This window comes from Sander vitreus, chromosome 2, assembly GCF_031162955.1.
Source record: "Sander vitreus isolate 19-12246 chromosome 2, sanVit1, whole genome shotgun sequence".
NCBI lineage: Eukaryota > Metazoa > Chordata > Actinopteri > Perciformes > Percidae > Sander > Sander vitreus.
This window is the reverse complement of record NC_135856.1, coordinates 17,331,118-17,345,357: the sequence shown is the minus strand read 5'-3', so window position 1 is coordinate 17,345,357 and position 14,240 is coordinate 17,331,118. Positions and strand designations below refer to the sequence as shown.

The 14,240-nt window shown below is 39.3% G+C and overlaps 1 protein-coding gene across 1 annotated transcript; it reads left to right on the top strand.

Moving 5' to 3' along the window:
• The first annotated feature begins 9,914 nt into the window (after positions 1 to 9,914).
• fdx2 (ferredoxin 2) lies at positions 9,915 to 14,240 on the top strand. Its single transcript, XM_078281168.1, has 5 exons — positions 9,915 to 10,105; positions 10,905 to 10,956; positions 12,565 to 12,671; positions 12,769 to 12,856; positions 12,973 to 14,240. Exons 1-5 carry the CDS (start codon positions 9,919 to 9,921, stop codon positions 13,127 to 13,129), a joined length of 591 nt encoding a protein of 196 aa, XP_078137294.1. The 5' UTR covers positions 9,915 to 9,918; the 3' UTR covers positions 13,130 to 14,240.

The following is a 14,240-nucleotide window of genomic DNA, read 5'->3' as shown; positions in this document are numbered from 1 at the left end:
CCTTACTGCAATATATTCAATTATGTTTTTTATATTTGGATTGTAATCTATGTTTCTCTTTACATAAAGATATTTGCAGCATACATTGATTCAGAAAAAAAGTAGAACTAGGTGCATAAAAATTCACCATCACAATCATTTTGATTCTTTTGGTGTTATTAGAATAAATACCACTTCAAAAAATCTTTTTTAGAAAAAATCTCAACATAAATCTCACACTAAACTGAAAAAGGCTGTTGCTGCAATTTTGTTAATTTTACAGGAAAAAGCACTGTTATTATTAGATGAGGAGCCTACGATCAAAATAATGAAGTCACTGTCTGTGTCTATGTCTGACCTGCGCTGGCACATGTTCACGTTAAAAAGCGTGTGCGTGCACGAGCACTACGGTCACGCGCACAGTGTCCCGGTTTTAGTTCCGGGAAATCTGGTCACCCTACATACAACAGTACACTACATGGCTGATTAACATTGCATGCACTGTCTGGTGTAACTTTATGATAAAAGTTAGCTTCAGCTGGGTAGCTAGCTGAAAGGCTGGTGCTCAGTGTATTAAGCTACCAGTGTTTCTGTCAAGATAACTAGCCAAACGATTGCACTCACACAGAAAAACCCATTTCATTATCTTTTAAGCATAGAAAAATTGGAAAGGTGGTGAGCAAAATAGGAAATGTTACATAATAAGCAATAGAGAAATGATTGAATATATGCCAAGATAAAACAAAAAAGGGAAGTGATCCGAGTTTAAAAACAAGACAGTGAAAGATAAAGGAGTAAATGAATGAATTCAGCTTATCTTTTGGGCCTGTGTGATAACCTTCTTCTACATTATAGGCCTCCATAAAGCTGACTCACTAAGAGAAATCCTTGTATGTGAGGGGAGGAAATGCCTTGAGGAAAGAAAAAGAGTAATTTGTAATGAATTCTTTCCATGCAGGGAATTTCCACCTTCTGGTGGGTTACTATTAGACTTGTCTAAATTGTATATCTTCCATGCCAGTGGAATGTGTAGCGCATCCCCCTTCCCTTTCATCTATACAGCCCCTGACTATGAGAAACCATCATCTATTGCAGCAACTTTAATTAAAACATTACTAAATGGATCTTGGTCAAATGACTGTGCGGCCATAGATTTGGCAGACACTCTCTGTGGCTAAACTTCCAGTAAAGAAACAGTCATCACACTGTCTTCTCCATTTTTTTTTCATTTGTTGAATCTCATCTCCATGTTTGTGTGTGTGTTTACAACACTCAAGTTTTCTATTCACTTATTTATCTATTTGTCTTTATTCATTGTTTTTTTTCTGTATTCTCATCATTTATAAAAGGGAATGAATAAATGTACATGACTTGACTAAGAGTCAGTTGTTTATGTGTGTATGTGCCGATTTATTTTTGTCATTATTATGAAGTAATGTGACCAGGTGCCTTATAGCCTTGAAAGAGGTAAGTGTATCAGGATAATTAAAGGACCCTGTGTACTTATGTACTGTATGTGTGTGTGGCAGGGGTTTGTATTCTCATTTCTCTGTCTGTCTGCGTCTGACTTCTTGTTTAGATGTGTGCTGCGTGGGTGTGTGTGTGTGTGTGTGTGTTGATGTCTTGGAATGCGTATGACTAAACCTGCATTGTGCATTGGGCCAGTGCTACAGTGATAGACACACACATTATCGTCTGACACACCTGTTGACACCACGTCACCTGCTGTGTGTGGTTGTCTGGTTTTGGTTCTACTCTTTTATGAGCTATGTCTGTGTGAATCTGCATCACTGTAAGATGATTAAAAAGCACACAACTTAAAAACCCTACTGGTTGCATGCATTCACAGTGTATGTACACATCATAGGTTTGACAGCAAGTGTGTCTGCGTGCTTATATGTGTGTGTCTGTGGCCTTGTCATTAGGAAACCCAAGAATAATAACTCACAGCGTGGTGACAGGAGCTACTGCGATGCCCAGTGCAGATACACCATCCTGGCTGAGGCGACACTGCTCACAGCTGCCCCTTTTTCCAGGAACAACCACACAATATCGTTCAACTGCCACCTGCTAAGCCTTTATCATTGCCTCCCTGTCCTAGGGTGTATGTGTGTGTGTGTGTGTGTGTGTGTGTGTGTGTGTGTGTGTGTGTGTGTGTGTGTGTGTGTGTGTGTGTGTGTGTGTGTGTGTGTGTGGAAAGGGTGCAACATGGCCACTGGTAGGAGATAAAGTGAAGGAATCCGTTTAAAGAATTGCAACATATGAAAGGGTGAAAAACTGGGTAAAAGCTGGTAGAAGGAAGATGAATTTTCATCAGAACAATTTCCATAATGAAAGATCATACAGACCATTAATCATTTCCACACAGTAGGCTCGTTCTTTTCAAAATGATATCCCATGTAATGTTCATTACCTTAACAAAGTATTATCTCAAATGAATTAAAGTGGTTCTTTGGATCATACCTCATGTAATATAATATCTTTTTCATTCATGTTTGGGCTCAAAAGAACAATGTAACAAGTGTTTTGTGCCAATTTCAACTAGATGACTTTTCCGGAGTTGGATTTGAGTTTGGGCCTTCTCTCTTCTTTTCTTGCACGCTCTCTGATCCATCTCCTCATAAATCTGTCCAGTCATAATCCTCCTCCAGCCTGCTGCACAAAACCCTGAGATGTAAAAAAGAATGAAGGCTTTGTTTAAGTTTCCTTAAACGTTGCTTAAATCTAAAATCATCACAGCTCTCCTAATCTTCGCACAGATCTCTCAGTACAGACACCAACATCAGAGCAGAGATTAAATCCTTCTCCTGCAGCTCATTCAAGCTTTAGCTGCACAGATTTTCTGAAAAACAAGTTCACTGAGGATTTGTTATGTTGTATGCACAACTTCCCATTTTGGGATTCTCCAAACTATTGCAAAACAGATCGGTTCACAGGAGGAGCATTTATTGTCTTTTGGACTTTAAAACACAGTATTCAAAATGAAATCACCACATTTAGACAATGTAAATCCAGAAAAAAGAAACGCCAAAGGTGACCTGCATACTGTACATCAGTGAATAAGTTGCCAAGTGACACACATGACATTCTCATGTACAGTAATCTCCCCACATTAGGCTGTCAGAAATTATTTAACTTGAGATTTCACATAGGGTCAGTTTCGATTCACCCAAATTACATAATACGTAATTTCATATGTGGTGAATGTGACAACATTTAAATATTTGTGTGTGTGTGTGTGTGTGTGTGTGTGTGTGTGTGTTATGGACACAGACACATTCAAGACCAGCCTACACCACGTCCAGAGTAGTCTCTTATCATCTCTGCTGTGCAACGATAAAGCCCCGAGCTGCAGATGATAACAGTTCCCAGACAGGAGACAGCAACCCCAACATACAATACACACTCACACTAATGCAAAGAAAAACATACCACATATAAGATCCACATACCACATCATACCCTTTGGATAAGAAAATAAACCATTCACTATACTATACTATCACTATAAATAATATGAAACTAATGGGAACAGCTCTTTCATGAGCTCATTATTCAAAAATAATCAGATTTATTATTAATTTGGCTGTTTTTCTTTCCTAAAAAAACACTGCATTTTGAATATGCTGTGTTATTGTACTGTATTTTAAGGGAGACAGCAGAAAACGACATACAGTTTCATGCACATGGTGGCTGCTGTCAAGTTATGCAAGAATAAAACAATAGTTCAGCCACACACAATGATTTTTTTTTCTCATGCTGTTTTGGGCCATTTCAGTCTGCAAGCAGCACTGATAACACTATTTTGACTAGTGATTCTGTAGACACACAGAAAAAAGACATGCTAGTGTTTTGGTTTGGCCATGAAGTGGATGAGGGATGAGGGTTCATTTGAGAGACAGGAGTGGAAAGGGAGAACGTGCCGGACTCCAAAGAGAAACAGAAGTAAAGCAAGCCAGGACCAGCAGAAATGATGTACCGACTGACTCACGAAAGATATGTCTGATAACAGAGTGACGCTTTTCCTAGAAGCAAGAAGAAGATAAGACTTAAAATGTAGCTTGAAATAATAATCAGAAAGTTATGAGCAATGAGCATGAATACCCTGATGCCATATATGGAATGTATTTTGGTCTTCTTGCGAGTTTCATTATTGTTTTGATGCAGTGTTGTACATCCTTTAAAGACAGGAAAGCAAAGCACTTAATTTAAAAGTAGAAAGTAAATAAACTTCTCACCCTTTTTGAGTACAAATTGCTCCACTAAACTGATTTACTTACCCTGTCTGCCCTTTTGGAGCCTAAGGCACAAAATGAAGTACGATGTGGAATATACGGTAGTGTAGGCCTATGTGTACACCCCACAGTGTGCACCATTTCCTTTAATTAAATGAAAACCTGTAAATTTAAAAGCAAACAGACATGACATTTTCTAAAGGCCAATTATTCATTTTGAAATATACTTTTGAAATATAAAGACAATTTACAGCTGCAGTGAAAAGTTGTACTTGGACCATGTGGAGTGAAACAGAGTCCAGTTTGTCATGGAGTTAACACCTCTCAGTCCCCAGAGAGATATTGTACTTTGTTTTGGACTAAATGTTTTGCAGAGGCCTAGGTCTGTATCGTGGAGGGTCAATTACAGTCGTTGTTACAGCCATAATTCAATAACAACACACAAAACACACACACACACACACACACACACACACACACACACACACACACACACACACACACACACACACACACACACACACTCTTCCTCGCAGTTAAAGTCATATTTACCTGCTGTCAACACAGAGAGAGAGAGAGAGAGAGAGAGGAAGCCCGGAGTTGCTCTCCTTCCCCAAGGAGCTTATCAATCATTCTGCTGCCATCACAACAGGAGAAGGCCTGCGGTTGGCTCACAGTATGATGTTTCAGAATGTTCTCCAGAATGTAAATGTTTCCCTGGTAACCACTTTGTGATTGACAAGTTAGTTAGCTTTGATAGAGATGGAGAGGGAAAGGGACATGATCCACTGTCAACACAGCAACTAATGACATGTGATATTCTTCAATTTACTTATTATCAACAAATCCCATGAAAAGACCAAAAGCAACAATGAATTGATCCCTCTATTTGATAGATTCCTACAGTCCTCCATTCTTGTCCAAAAACTTAAAAACACATCAATGAGCCACACTGTTGCACTTAGTGACATGTTCCTTCATTACCATGAATGAACACAGGCACTGTAGCTAATTTGAAGTCAATCCCAGAGCCATGCCCTGCTATTGAAAATACTCACTAGATCACCAAATGTGTATCAATCTACTGCTTGAACTAGTCCCCCAAAATGCACTATGTCCTCTCATTTGAGTAACTACTGACTACAGTTCCCAGCTGTGAGAGTAAATTATTGAGTTATTCTTAAAAATTAAACTATAGTTGTGACCCATTTTAAAGATTTACATCTTCAGTAGGACAGAAAGGCCTTTGGGCTGAGTAGCCACCGATAGAGCATCAAAGTCGGAGAGTATTGAGAGATCAACTAAGGCATTGTTGGTTTCAGTCTTTTAATGGGATTTATTAACAATAAGAAAAGAACAGAATAACACCGTTGATTTCTTTTACCTTAAACGTATACTGGCAAGACAATCTCACAATATCTCATAATCTCTCACATGCTCCATTTAGTCGCTGTTCTTGAGCACTAATGTGTATTAATCCACCACGAAAATAGTCCCTAACAAATGCACAGTTTTCTCTGTAATATTGTTAAAACCTACAATGTCCAGCTGTTTTAGCAAATTATTCAGCTCTTTTTTTACATAAGGAAACTATGTATTTGTGACCTGTTTTCAAAGATGTATGTCTTCAGTAGGAACAAATGGACATGGGGCTGAGTGCAAGACAGGGAAGGGAAGGGAGACTAAAGCACTGTTAGTTTTGGTCTTTTAATGGGATTTGTTGACAAAAATCTACATTATCATTAGCCTTTTATTTTAAATGTGAGACAATCTGACCAACATACATATTGTATAACTAGCTTTAAATAACCATTTCTATGTATATGTAAGTGTGTTAATCTCTGATCACCATGCCACAGACTTTTAGCAACACAATAATTGGAATGGACCTATGACTTCCTTAGTGTGTTTGGATTTGTTGACATGATTAGTTGCACCTACATGACCTCCCAAGTCTAAACCTCTCCCTGCAGCCTTTTTAAAATCTGGTGTCAAAGGTCAACAGGCAGCGGTCAACGCTGTCTATCACAGTCCAGACGGTAGTTTGGCCTGAAACCACTAAACCACATCCAGACCTCAAGCTAAAACAAACACTATCACTGCTGGACGCTGTGCAGTTTTTGGTGCAGTGTGTGAAAAAGGTCATTAATTACAAAACACTCAACACAACGTTGAGCCCCGGGGAGACTCCTAAAATGTTCCTACATTTAAATGTGCGACCCACAATAGAGAAAGTGTCCCAGACGCATGAACATCACTAGAGTTTGACTAAGAAGCAGTTATAATGCCAGCTCCCAGGCTGCTTTGTTTACATTGCATTGATGGTAAGTTTCCCTTTTATCTGGCTAAGAAACAAACTTGCATGAAAGGTCATAGGGGCAATCACTTTTTCTTTTTTCTTTTACTTGTTTCTCATTAGTTACTCTCAGACGTTCGTGTGAGTCATTTGAGAGAAGAGAGAGTTGCACAATGCTGCTCATATGCACAACTGCATGTATGCACATGCATAGGGACACACACACTGGTTTCAAACATTGGGATGAAGACGATATAAGATTAAATGGAACTTAGTTACAGTGGTTCAGACGTGTCCTGTTGTCAACACCATCCTCTTTAAGGTCAAACTCAGCAGAATGGCAGCTGTAACATTTCTAGCAGTGTTTCTGAAACTAACTCTAAATGTTGTTTTAACATTTTAAGAAAGCCTATGGTCTCATTAAGCACCAGGGCAAAAGGAAAGGTTGGGCTGTAAAGGCTAATTGGCACTGAGTTGCATCGTTCAAAGCAGCTTTAAAGGCAATGTTGGTCCATGAAATGTTCAAACTCTGCACAGAAAACACCCATCTGACATCCATCTAACTCTGAGCAGACTGTTCCCAAAGGAGGACAGTAAAACAAGTGAAATCAAATGAAACAGCTGCTGTCATTCAATCCGGTGGCCTCACATAAATCATCATAACTGATGATGTACTGACAGTGAAGCCAGAAACAACATTAAATACGGGAACTGTAATGTGCATGCAGACAATGAGAGAGCATACAATAGACATTTGCAATCAGACACATCCACTTTTACACGCTTGGAAAAACTTTGCAACTCCAACATGTTTAGACTTTATGAATCAAATTCTACAAACCTTTTGGTCCATTATACACTCCTTTCAAAACCCAAGAAAGGGATACAATTAAAGAATAAGGTTAGTTGTTTATTTTTCTTATTGTCAAAAAATCCAATGAAAAGGCTAACACCAACATCTAATCTGTGGCACTCAAGCCCATTTGTTCCTACTGAAGTTGTAAAACTTTATTTAAAAAAGTCCCAAAGATATAGTTCCATTTATAAGAAAGGCAAAGTAATTAAACAGATTTTTGCAAAAGTTACTCAAACAACTTTCTGTGTTAACACAATAATGGGAGGGCTGATTGGGGTGATTAGAAGCACCGAAAGGACTGCTGGGAAATGTGTTTTTCCAGGCTGTATCTGTCCTTGGCTGCAGATATACAGCTCTGGGGAGATTCAGATAGATCAGATATATCACTGCTAAAATGTCCACACGTGCTGTTGCTGCTGGGCTCTGGGAGAGTGCATATGTTGAAAGTGTGTGTGTGTGTGTGTGTGTGTGTGTGTGTGTCATACAGTATGAGCAGAAATGCAGAGGTGTATGAGTTATTGTACAGCAAAGTCTTTAGGGAATGAGGGGAGTGTAATCTAAAGGAACAGCTAGGGGCCACTTTCTATCCAAGTCAAGCGTGTAACAACCTCCACCCACCACACCCCTGCACACACACACACACACACACACACACACACACACACACACACACACACACACACGGAACACACCTGCAGGATCCAAGGACTAGAGGGCCAATGATATACTAAGTGCACTACATTTATAGACTTCACAGACACACAGGTAAACTGTCCCTGGACACTAATCCTGTGCAGGTGTGTGTGTGTGTGTGTGTGTGTGTGTGTGTGTGTGTGTGTGTGTGTGAGAGAGAGAGAGAGAGTACATATATAAAAGTGTAATAGTGTTTTATGTGGATTTAGAGTATATAAAGTGTAATAATCTATATGCCAGTGAGTTGACTCCATAGACTGTTAGGTTGACTCCCAGCGCTCCCTATAAAATAAAAAACTAGACATGAGAGTGCCCCATTTACTTTTTATGGCCATGGAAAGAACCTCTGCAGTCAGATCCAGATGGGGGGTTAGTATATACAGTATATTAAAAGCAACATAAAGAGTGGCTTTTCCCTAAAGCACAGATCAGTATGAGACACAAGAAAACATAAGAAAAGAAACAAAAACAATAGTGCCGCATTATTATAGTGCACTAAAGCCTATAAAACACATCTCAAATATCAATACAATGCTCCTCTGTGGGAGTTTAACTACTCTGTAAAGTGATTATATGTTTAATAGCTTAGTTTTTTTAGGATAACTTCCTTTCTCTCCAAGTAGATGTCAAAGAAAGAGAAGTACAGAAAGAAAGAGAAAACAGAGCACCTGAGTGCTTCACCTGCCTCTAGTCATAACATCACTGCTCTGTCTTCACACACTAGTGGTCTCAGTCATACAGTTTTCTGCTGCCGGTCTGCATTTGATTTCTTATCAAGCTATGTCTTCCTCTACAGCACACATGGCAGAAAATGTATTTACTGTTTAGTGATATTGGCGAGTATGGAGCTTAACCTTGTGTGGGACTTTGTGGAAATGTGAAATACAGTATTGTATTTTGATTCTTTTGAATTAAGGGCTGACCTGCTTCCTTAACCATACACATAACTGTAACAGGCTTATCCTGGTCAGAGCTGCAAGTGGAATGAAATACAGAAGCCTTAAATGTAGAATGCTAATGTAAAGTAAGAAAAAAACACTAATACCACAGTGTAAAAAAGTAAAAGTAGAGCAAAAAATATGCGACGTCGTTATCACTAAAACCATTTTGAGAATGCAAGGAAAAGAAAGAAGAAATGAGTAACAGCCCAATCTTATTCACAGCTAGTAAAAGGCCAAATAATTTTTGCAATGGTAAAAGATGTATTCAAAACCTTTACTTCATTTAGAAGTACACGTCACTTTCACGCCTACATGGGCTCTGGGTAACTGTGACAGCATTTCTCACTTTTAATTTTTTTTTTTTTTATAACCAAACAATCAGTCGATTAATGGAGAAACAATCAGCAGATGAATCCGTAATGGAAATACTAATTAGTTAATAATTCAAAAATGAGCATCACCTCAACCACCAAATCCTGCTATAACATTAATGCATGGTAAATAATAATCTAATGATATAATATATAACCGTAACAGGGGAATTTGTTTACTAGGCTACTACTACTTTTAATACTTTAAGCAGGCTACATTTTTCTGATTATACTAAGGCTACATAGCCTACTTTTACTTAAGTAACATTTTCAATGCAGGAGTTTTACTTGTGACAGATGTTTACAGTGTGGTATTAGTAGCCTACCTTTACTCAAGTAAAGGATCTGAATACTTCTGCCACCACTGCCAGTCTAGCACGTAGTTAGTATAATATAATATATAGATATAAGTGTTACGTGTCTGTAGCAGTTGTGTGTACTGCAGCAGCTCCCTCTGCTGTCGGAGCGGTACGTCACAGCAGATGCGTCACCCCGCCAGCTCTCTTTTCCTATTGGCCGCTTTCGGTCATGTGACCAAAACAGAATCATGGCTGCCAGCGCTGCAGTCCGGTCGAGCATGGGGCTGACTTTGAGACTTTCTCGAAGTATACCGGACTGTAGCATATGTCACCTCTACAAGTTAAAGAGCTGTGTGACCAGCGTGGGTCGTTTACAAAGGAGGGGTTCCTTTGATAGCTTCCGGACCATGAATCGACACTTGCAGACGAGTATAGGTGAGTGATGCAGTTTGGTAACACATTAGCCTTAGTCAGAGGCTGGTTCTTCTCTCGGGATTAATTGTTTACGATAGGTTTAATTAAGTGATTACATGTTTAAGCTATCGTTTATGTCAGTAAAGTTTGGCTAGCAGGTGGCCAAAGGATTTCCGCAGTTATTAGAGTCGATTAAACGCGTATAACTTAATATCAACAGTCCCAGAGAAGGGGTTGTGAAACTTTGCTACTATGCAACAACTCTAACACTGTCTACATCCGGTACCGTCAGAAGGAGCTAACATCACCACTGACATTACTTTGGATTACTTTGGTCTCGATACTTAACTGATCTTATTTACCCTGAATTCTCCTTGTGCTGGGAAAATGTACTTTTTGGTGTCATTAACTTTGACACAAATCTCACCTCTCAATTTAATTTAATCAACCTGATTTTAATTTTGACCAAATTTTACATCCATAAGTCCAAATTCCAAAATAAAACACCTAACTTCATAGAGCCGTCCATTCACATTAAACACTATATATCTACTATATCCTGTTGCAGTAATAAGAAGGCTGTTAGAACACACACACTATTTGTATTTTTCAAATGCTTTATGTAAATTGAGTTGTTTTCTTTCTTTTTATTATTGTTTTATTTTTTGTATCTCCCCTGGTGTACTTGAACTTTGTTTGTATTGTATACACTTGTGGCTGTATACCTGTGCTTAATAAAAAATAAATAAAAAAAAAAAAACATCACCACTGACAGCAGAAACATTCACAGTCCTGTTGTTCATGCTTCTTTCTTTCAAAGGTCTTTACCACAGTGAGGAGGGGAGCTCCAATGCAGAGGACCCGGATGATGTGTAAGTTTACACGGGGGCTTTATTGTGTTCTCTGTTAGGATTATTCAATGCACACATAATACCTTTTAATAACAAGTACTAATATCAAACATTGAAACTGCAAAGTTCAAGCTAGTGGAAACTACACTTAATCTTCTGGTAAAGTTAAAAATGTTGCTGAGTCATGCTACACTTTTTTTTTTGACCACATACTGAGCATTTGAGAGGCAGAATTTCCCCAGAAAATATTAACATTTGTTTTTAGGACAAGATGTGTGGCTGCTGTGGCTCAGGAGGTAGAGCAGGTCATCCATTTTTTGCAGAGCTTGTGGTTTGATGCCCGGCTCCTCCTGCCCATACTCAAACATGTCAAAGTGTCCTTCAGCAGCAGTGACACTGAACTCTGAATGTTCCAGATAGAAGCAATTGGTCCTTCTAAGGATGAAAGCACTATGTTAGTGCAGTCCATTAACAATTTACAACATACTAAAACCTAATTCTTGTGCACATAATATCAAAAGACCTACCCCCTGATACCCATTGGGCTCTGTCACGGAGGATTTCGGAGGCACCAGCAGAAATCTAAACTTATATCCAGCAGCTCTCTGTACTAAGGCTGCACAATTAATCGCAATTTTATCAAAATCACAATATGGAGTAGACTGGGTAAACCCAGCCCGATCTGCCGGCGATTTGATTTCTCCCTGCAGCTCAGGCTGGAAACCTGTACGTTTATCTATCCTGCTTCCGTAACAAATTTGCGGGAACCAATCACAAACTGGCTTATCCACCTGGCGCGCTATTGGCGGGTTTAACACGATGACGATAGAGAAGCGACCAAGCAGCTTTTTGTTTACATTCAACCAGACGGCCACCGAAGTGCAGCAACCCGTTGATGCCGCTGTCGCTGCTGTTTTAATAGATTTCAAAGGCAAGTTTTCTCTGAAAATGGAACAGAAACTTGCCCTGGAACAATTCCTACAAAAGAAGGATGTGTTTGCCTTGCTACCGACCGGCTTTCGCTCTGCCTCGCTCTGCAAAGTACGTCACCTGGATCGTTGGTCTGATTGGTTGAAGGACTATCCAATTGCGTACAGAGTCATTTGAACTATGCCCGTTGATCACGCCTCTTGTGCAGTAGAAAATACAGAGCAGACTCCCCAGACTAATGTTCAATCTTAGAAGACTGAACTTGGTCTGGTGATAGCCAGACTAAATATGGAGTAGTGCAATATCCAAATTGCAGGGGGGGTGCAATATTTGTTAAAGGCAAATTGTGGTGCTGCAGAGACATTCCGGTCTGCAAACCTCTCTCTTTAAATAACAACACCATGTGTACCTATACTAGTTAGGAAGTGGCAGCACTGATGAGTAACAGTACTCCAAAAGGTTTGCGCTCTTGAATTTAATCTTCTCAAGAAGTAGTATTAACTGTGTGTAATCAGAAATCTTTTTGTCAGTATGCTGCACTGGTGGGCACTGGCCTAATTCAAACACTTTACTAAACATGGAACATATTGTTCCTCTACTGTCTTTGTCACATTTTAAGCGTGAATTGAAGCTTGCCACATAAGCTCAAATGTATGATTTTTGATAAGGCTAAATTATTTTTAACTCACTGCTTTTTAGGGTGAATGTGGTGTATATAGATCGGTCTGGCCAGAGGATCCCAGTTAAGGCCAAAGTGGGAGATAATGTCATGTATCTGGCTCAGAAGCATGGAATTGAACTAGAAGGTGAGCATTTACACAGTTATAACTGTTTCTTAAATATTTAATTAAGGGATGGTTTCTAGATATTAATGCTCAATATGTGTTTTTCTCTTTCATTTAGGAGCCTGTGAGGCATCACTGGCCTGCTCAACATGTCACGTCTATGTGAGTGCTTCCCATTATGATAAACTGCCAGAACCTGAAGAGAGGTAGGTCTGCTGCAAATGACATCTTCCTTAACCACAACATTTGAATTTCAACAAATGTGTGCAATGAGGTGAAAGGGAGATCGCTGTAAACGTTGACAGATATCTTTACGCTCTAGGGAGGATGACATGCTGGACATGGCGCCCATGCTTCAGGAGAACTCCCGGCTGGGATGTCAGATCATTCTCACTTCAGAGCTTGAGGGCATGGAGCTCACCTTGCCCAAAGTCACCAGGAACTTCTATGTGGATGGCCATGTTCCCAAACCTCATTGAGAAGAGAAGGAGATGATGAAAAATAAGAGGGTGGCGCTGCGAGCTAGACACCTTGTGTGCTGGTTGAGTGAGGGGGCGACCATGAAGACATGCACGGCTAGGATAGTCAAGTCCGTAGCAACTCCCTAGGCTTCTTGGTGGCTGACAAATTCCACAGTTAACCAATGACAAGACAAGCCTGCCGATATCAGGCAGAGTCAGATACTATATGATTCCCACTGAAGGTGAAATTAATGGTTACTTCCGTAAAAAACTGTGATGATGAAGTATTTATCCAAGTGGAGTGTTCCCTGGCCAGCATCAAGATGCCATTCAATCTCACAAACTGTTCTTTGTTAAAACACCAGACAATTTAAGAGACATGTCATGTTTGTTTTATACACTGCAGAGAAAGTTTTAACAAAGTTCATCTTTGTGCCGTTTAATGGAACATTCCGTTACAGCTCATATACGCACAAGTATCACAAGCTGATGTCCTTAGTTATTTCTGCCAGTCCATCATTGTCACTCTGATTCACTTGTCAGATAATGCAAGCATAGCATTTACTTTCATTTCTATGTACTAAGTTAATTTGTATTTGTGTTGCGATAGCGTTTCAGTACCCACTGACTGTAGTTGGCCCCAAGTCATAAGCCTCAAAAATATTATTTTCTGCATAGTACTAAAGTCCGACACAGAAGAATAAGAAGCCATATATTATTATAAAGTGTATTTGCAAAAAAAGAATTTAGTTGCCTGAAGCTTAAAAGATGGGCTCTCAACAGAGTAATCAGAATTTAGACTTAAATTGTATCCACTATAAAGATTGCAAAACATTCAGGCTAATTGTTTCAAAAGGCGTCAAATGGAAAATTAATTTTAAAGCACTTCCTTTCTGGTGCCAGTGATTAAGGCTTGATTAGTTGATCTGGTTCAGGTGTGCTTTGATCCAGAGCAGAGTCTGTTTTGACTCTGATGGGCTTCATGTTACCATGGAATAAGTTCACCACCTCTACCCTTTACTTAAGTCTACTGTACTTGTCCTTACGCACAAATGTAAGTCAACTGTATATATCATGTCTTGAAATTAAATATTTAAAGTTGTGCAATAAAACAAGTTTTAAAAAGTTA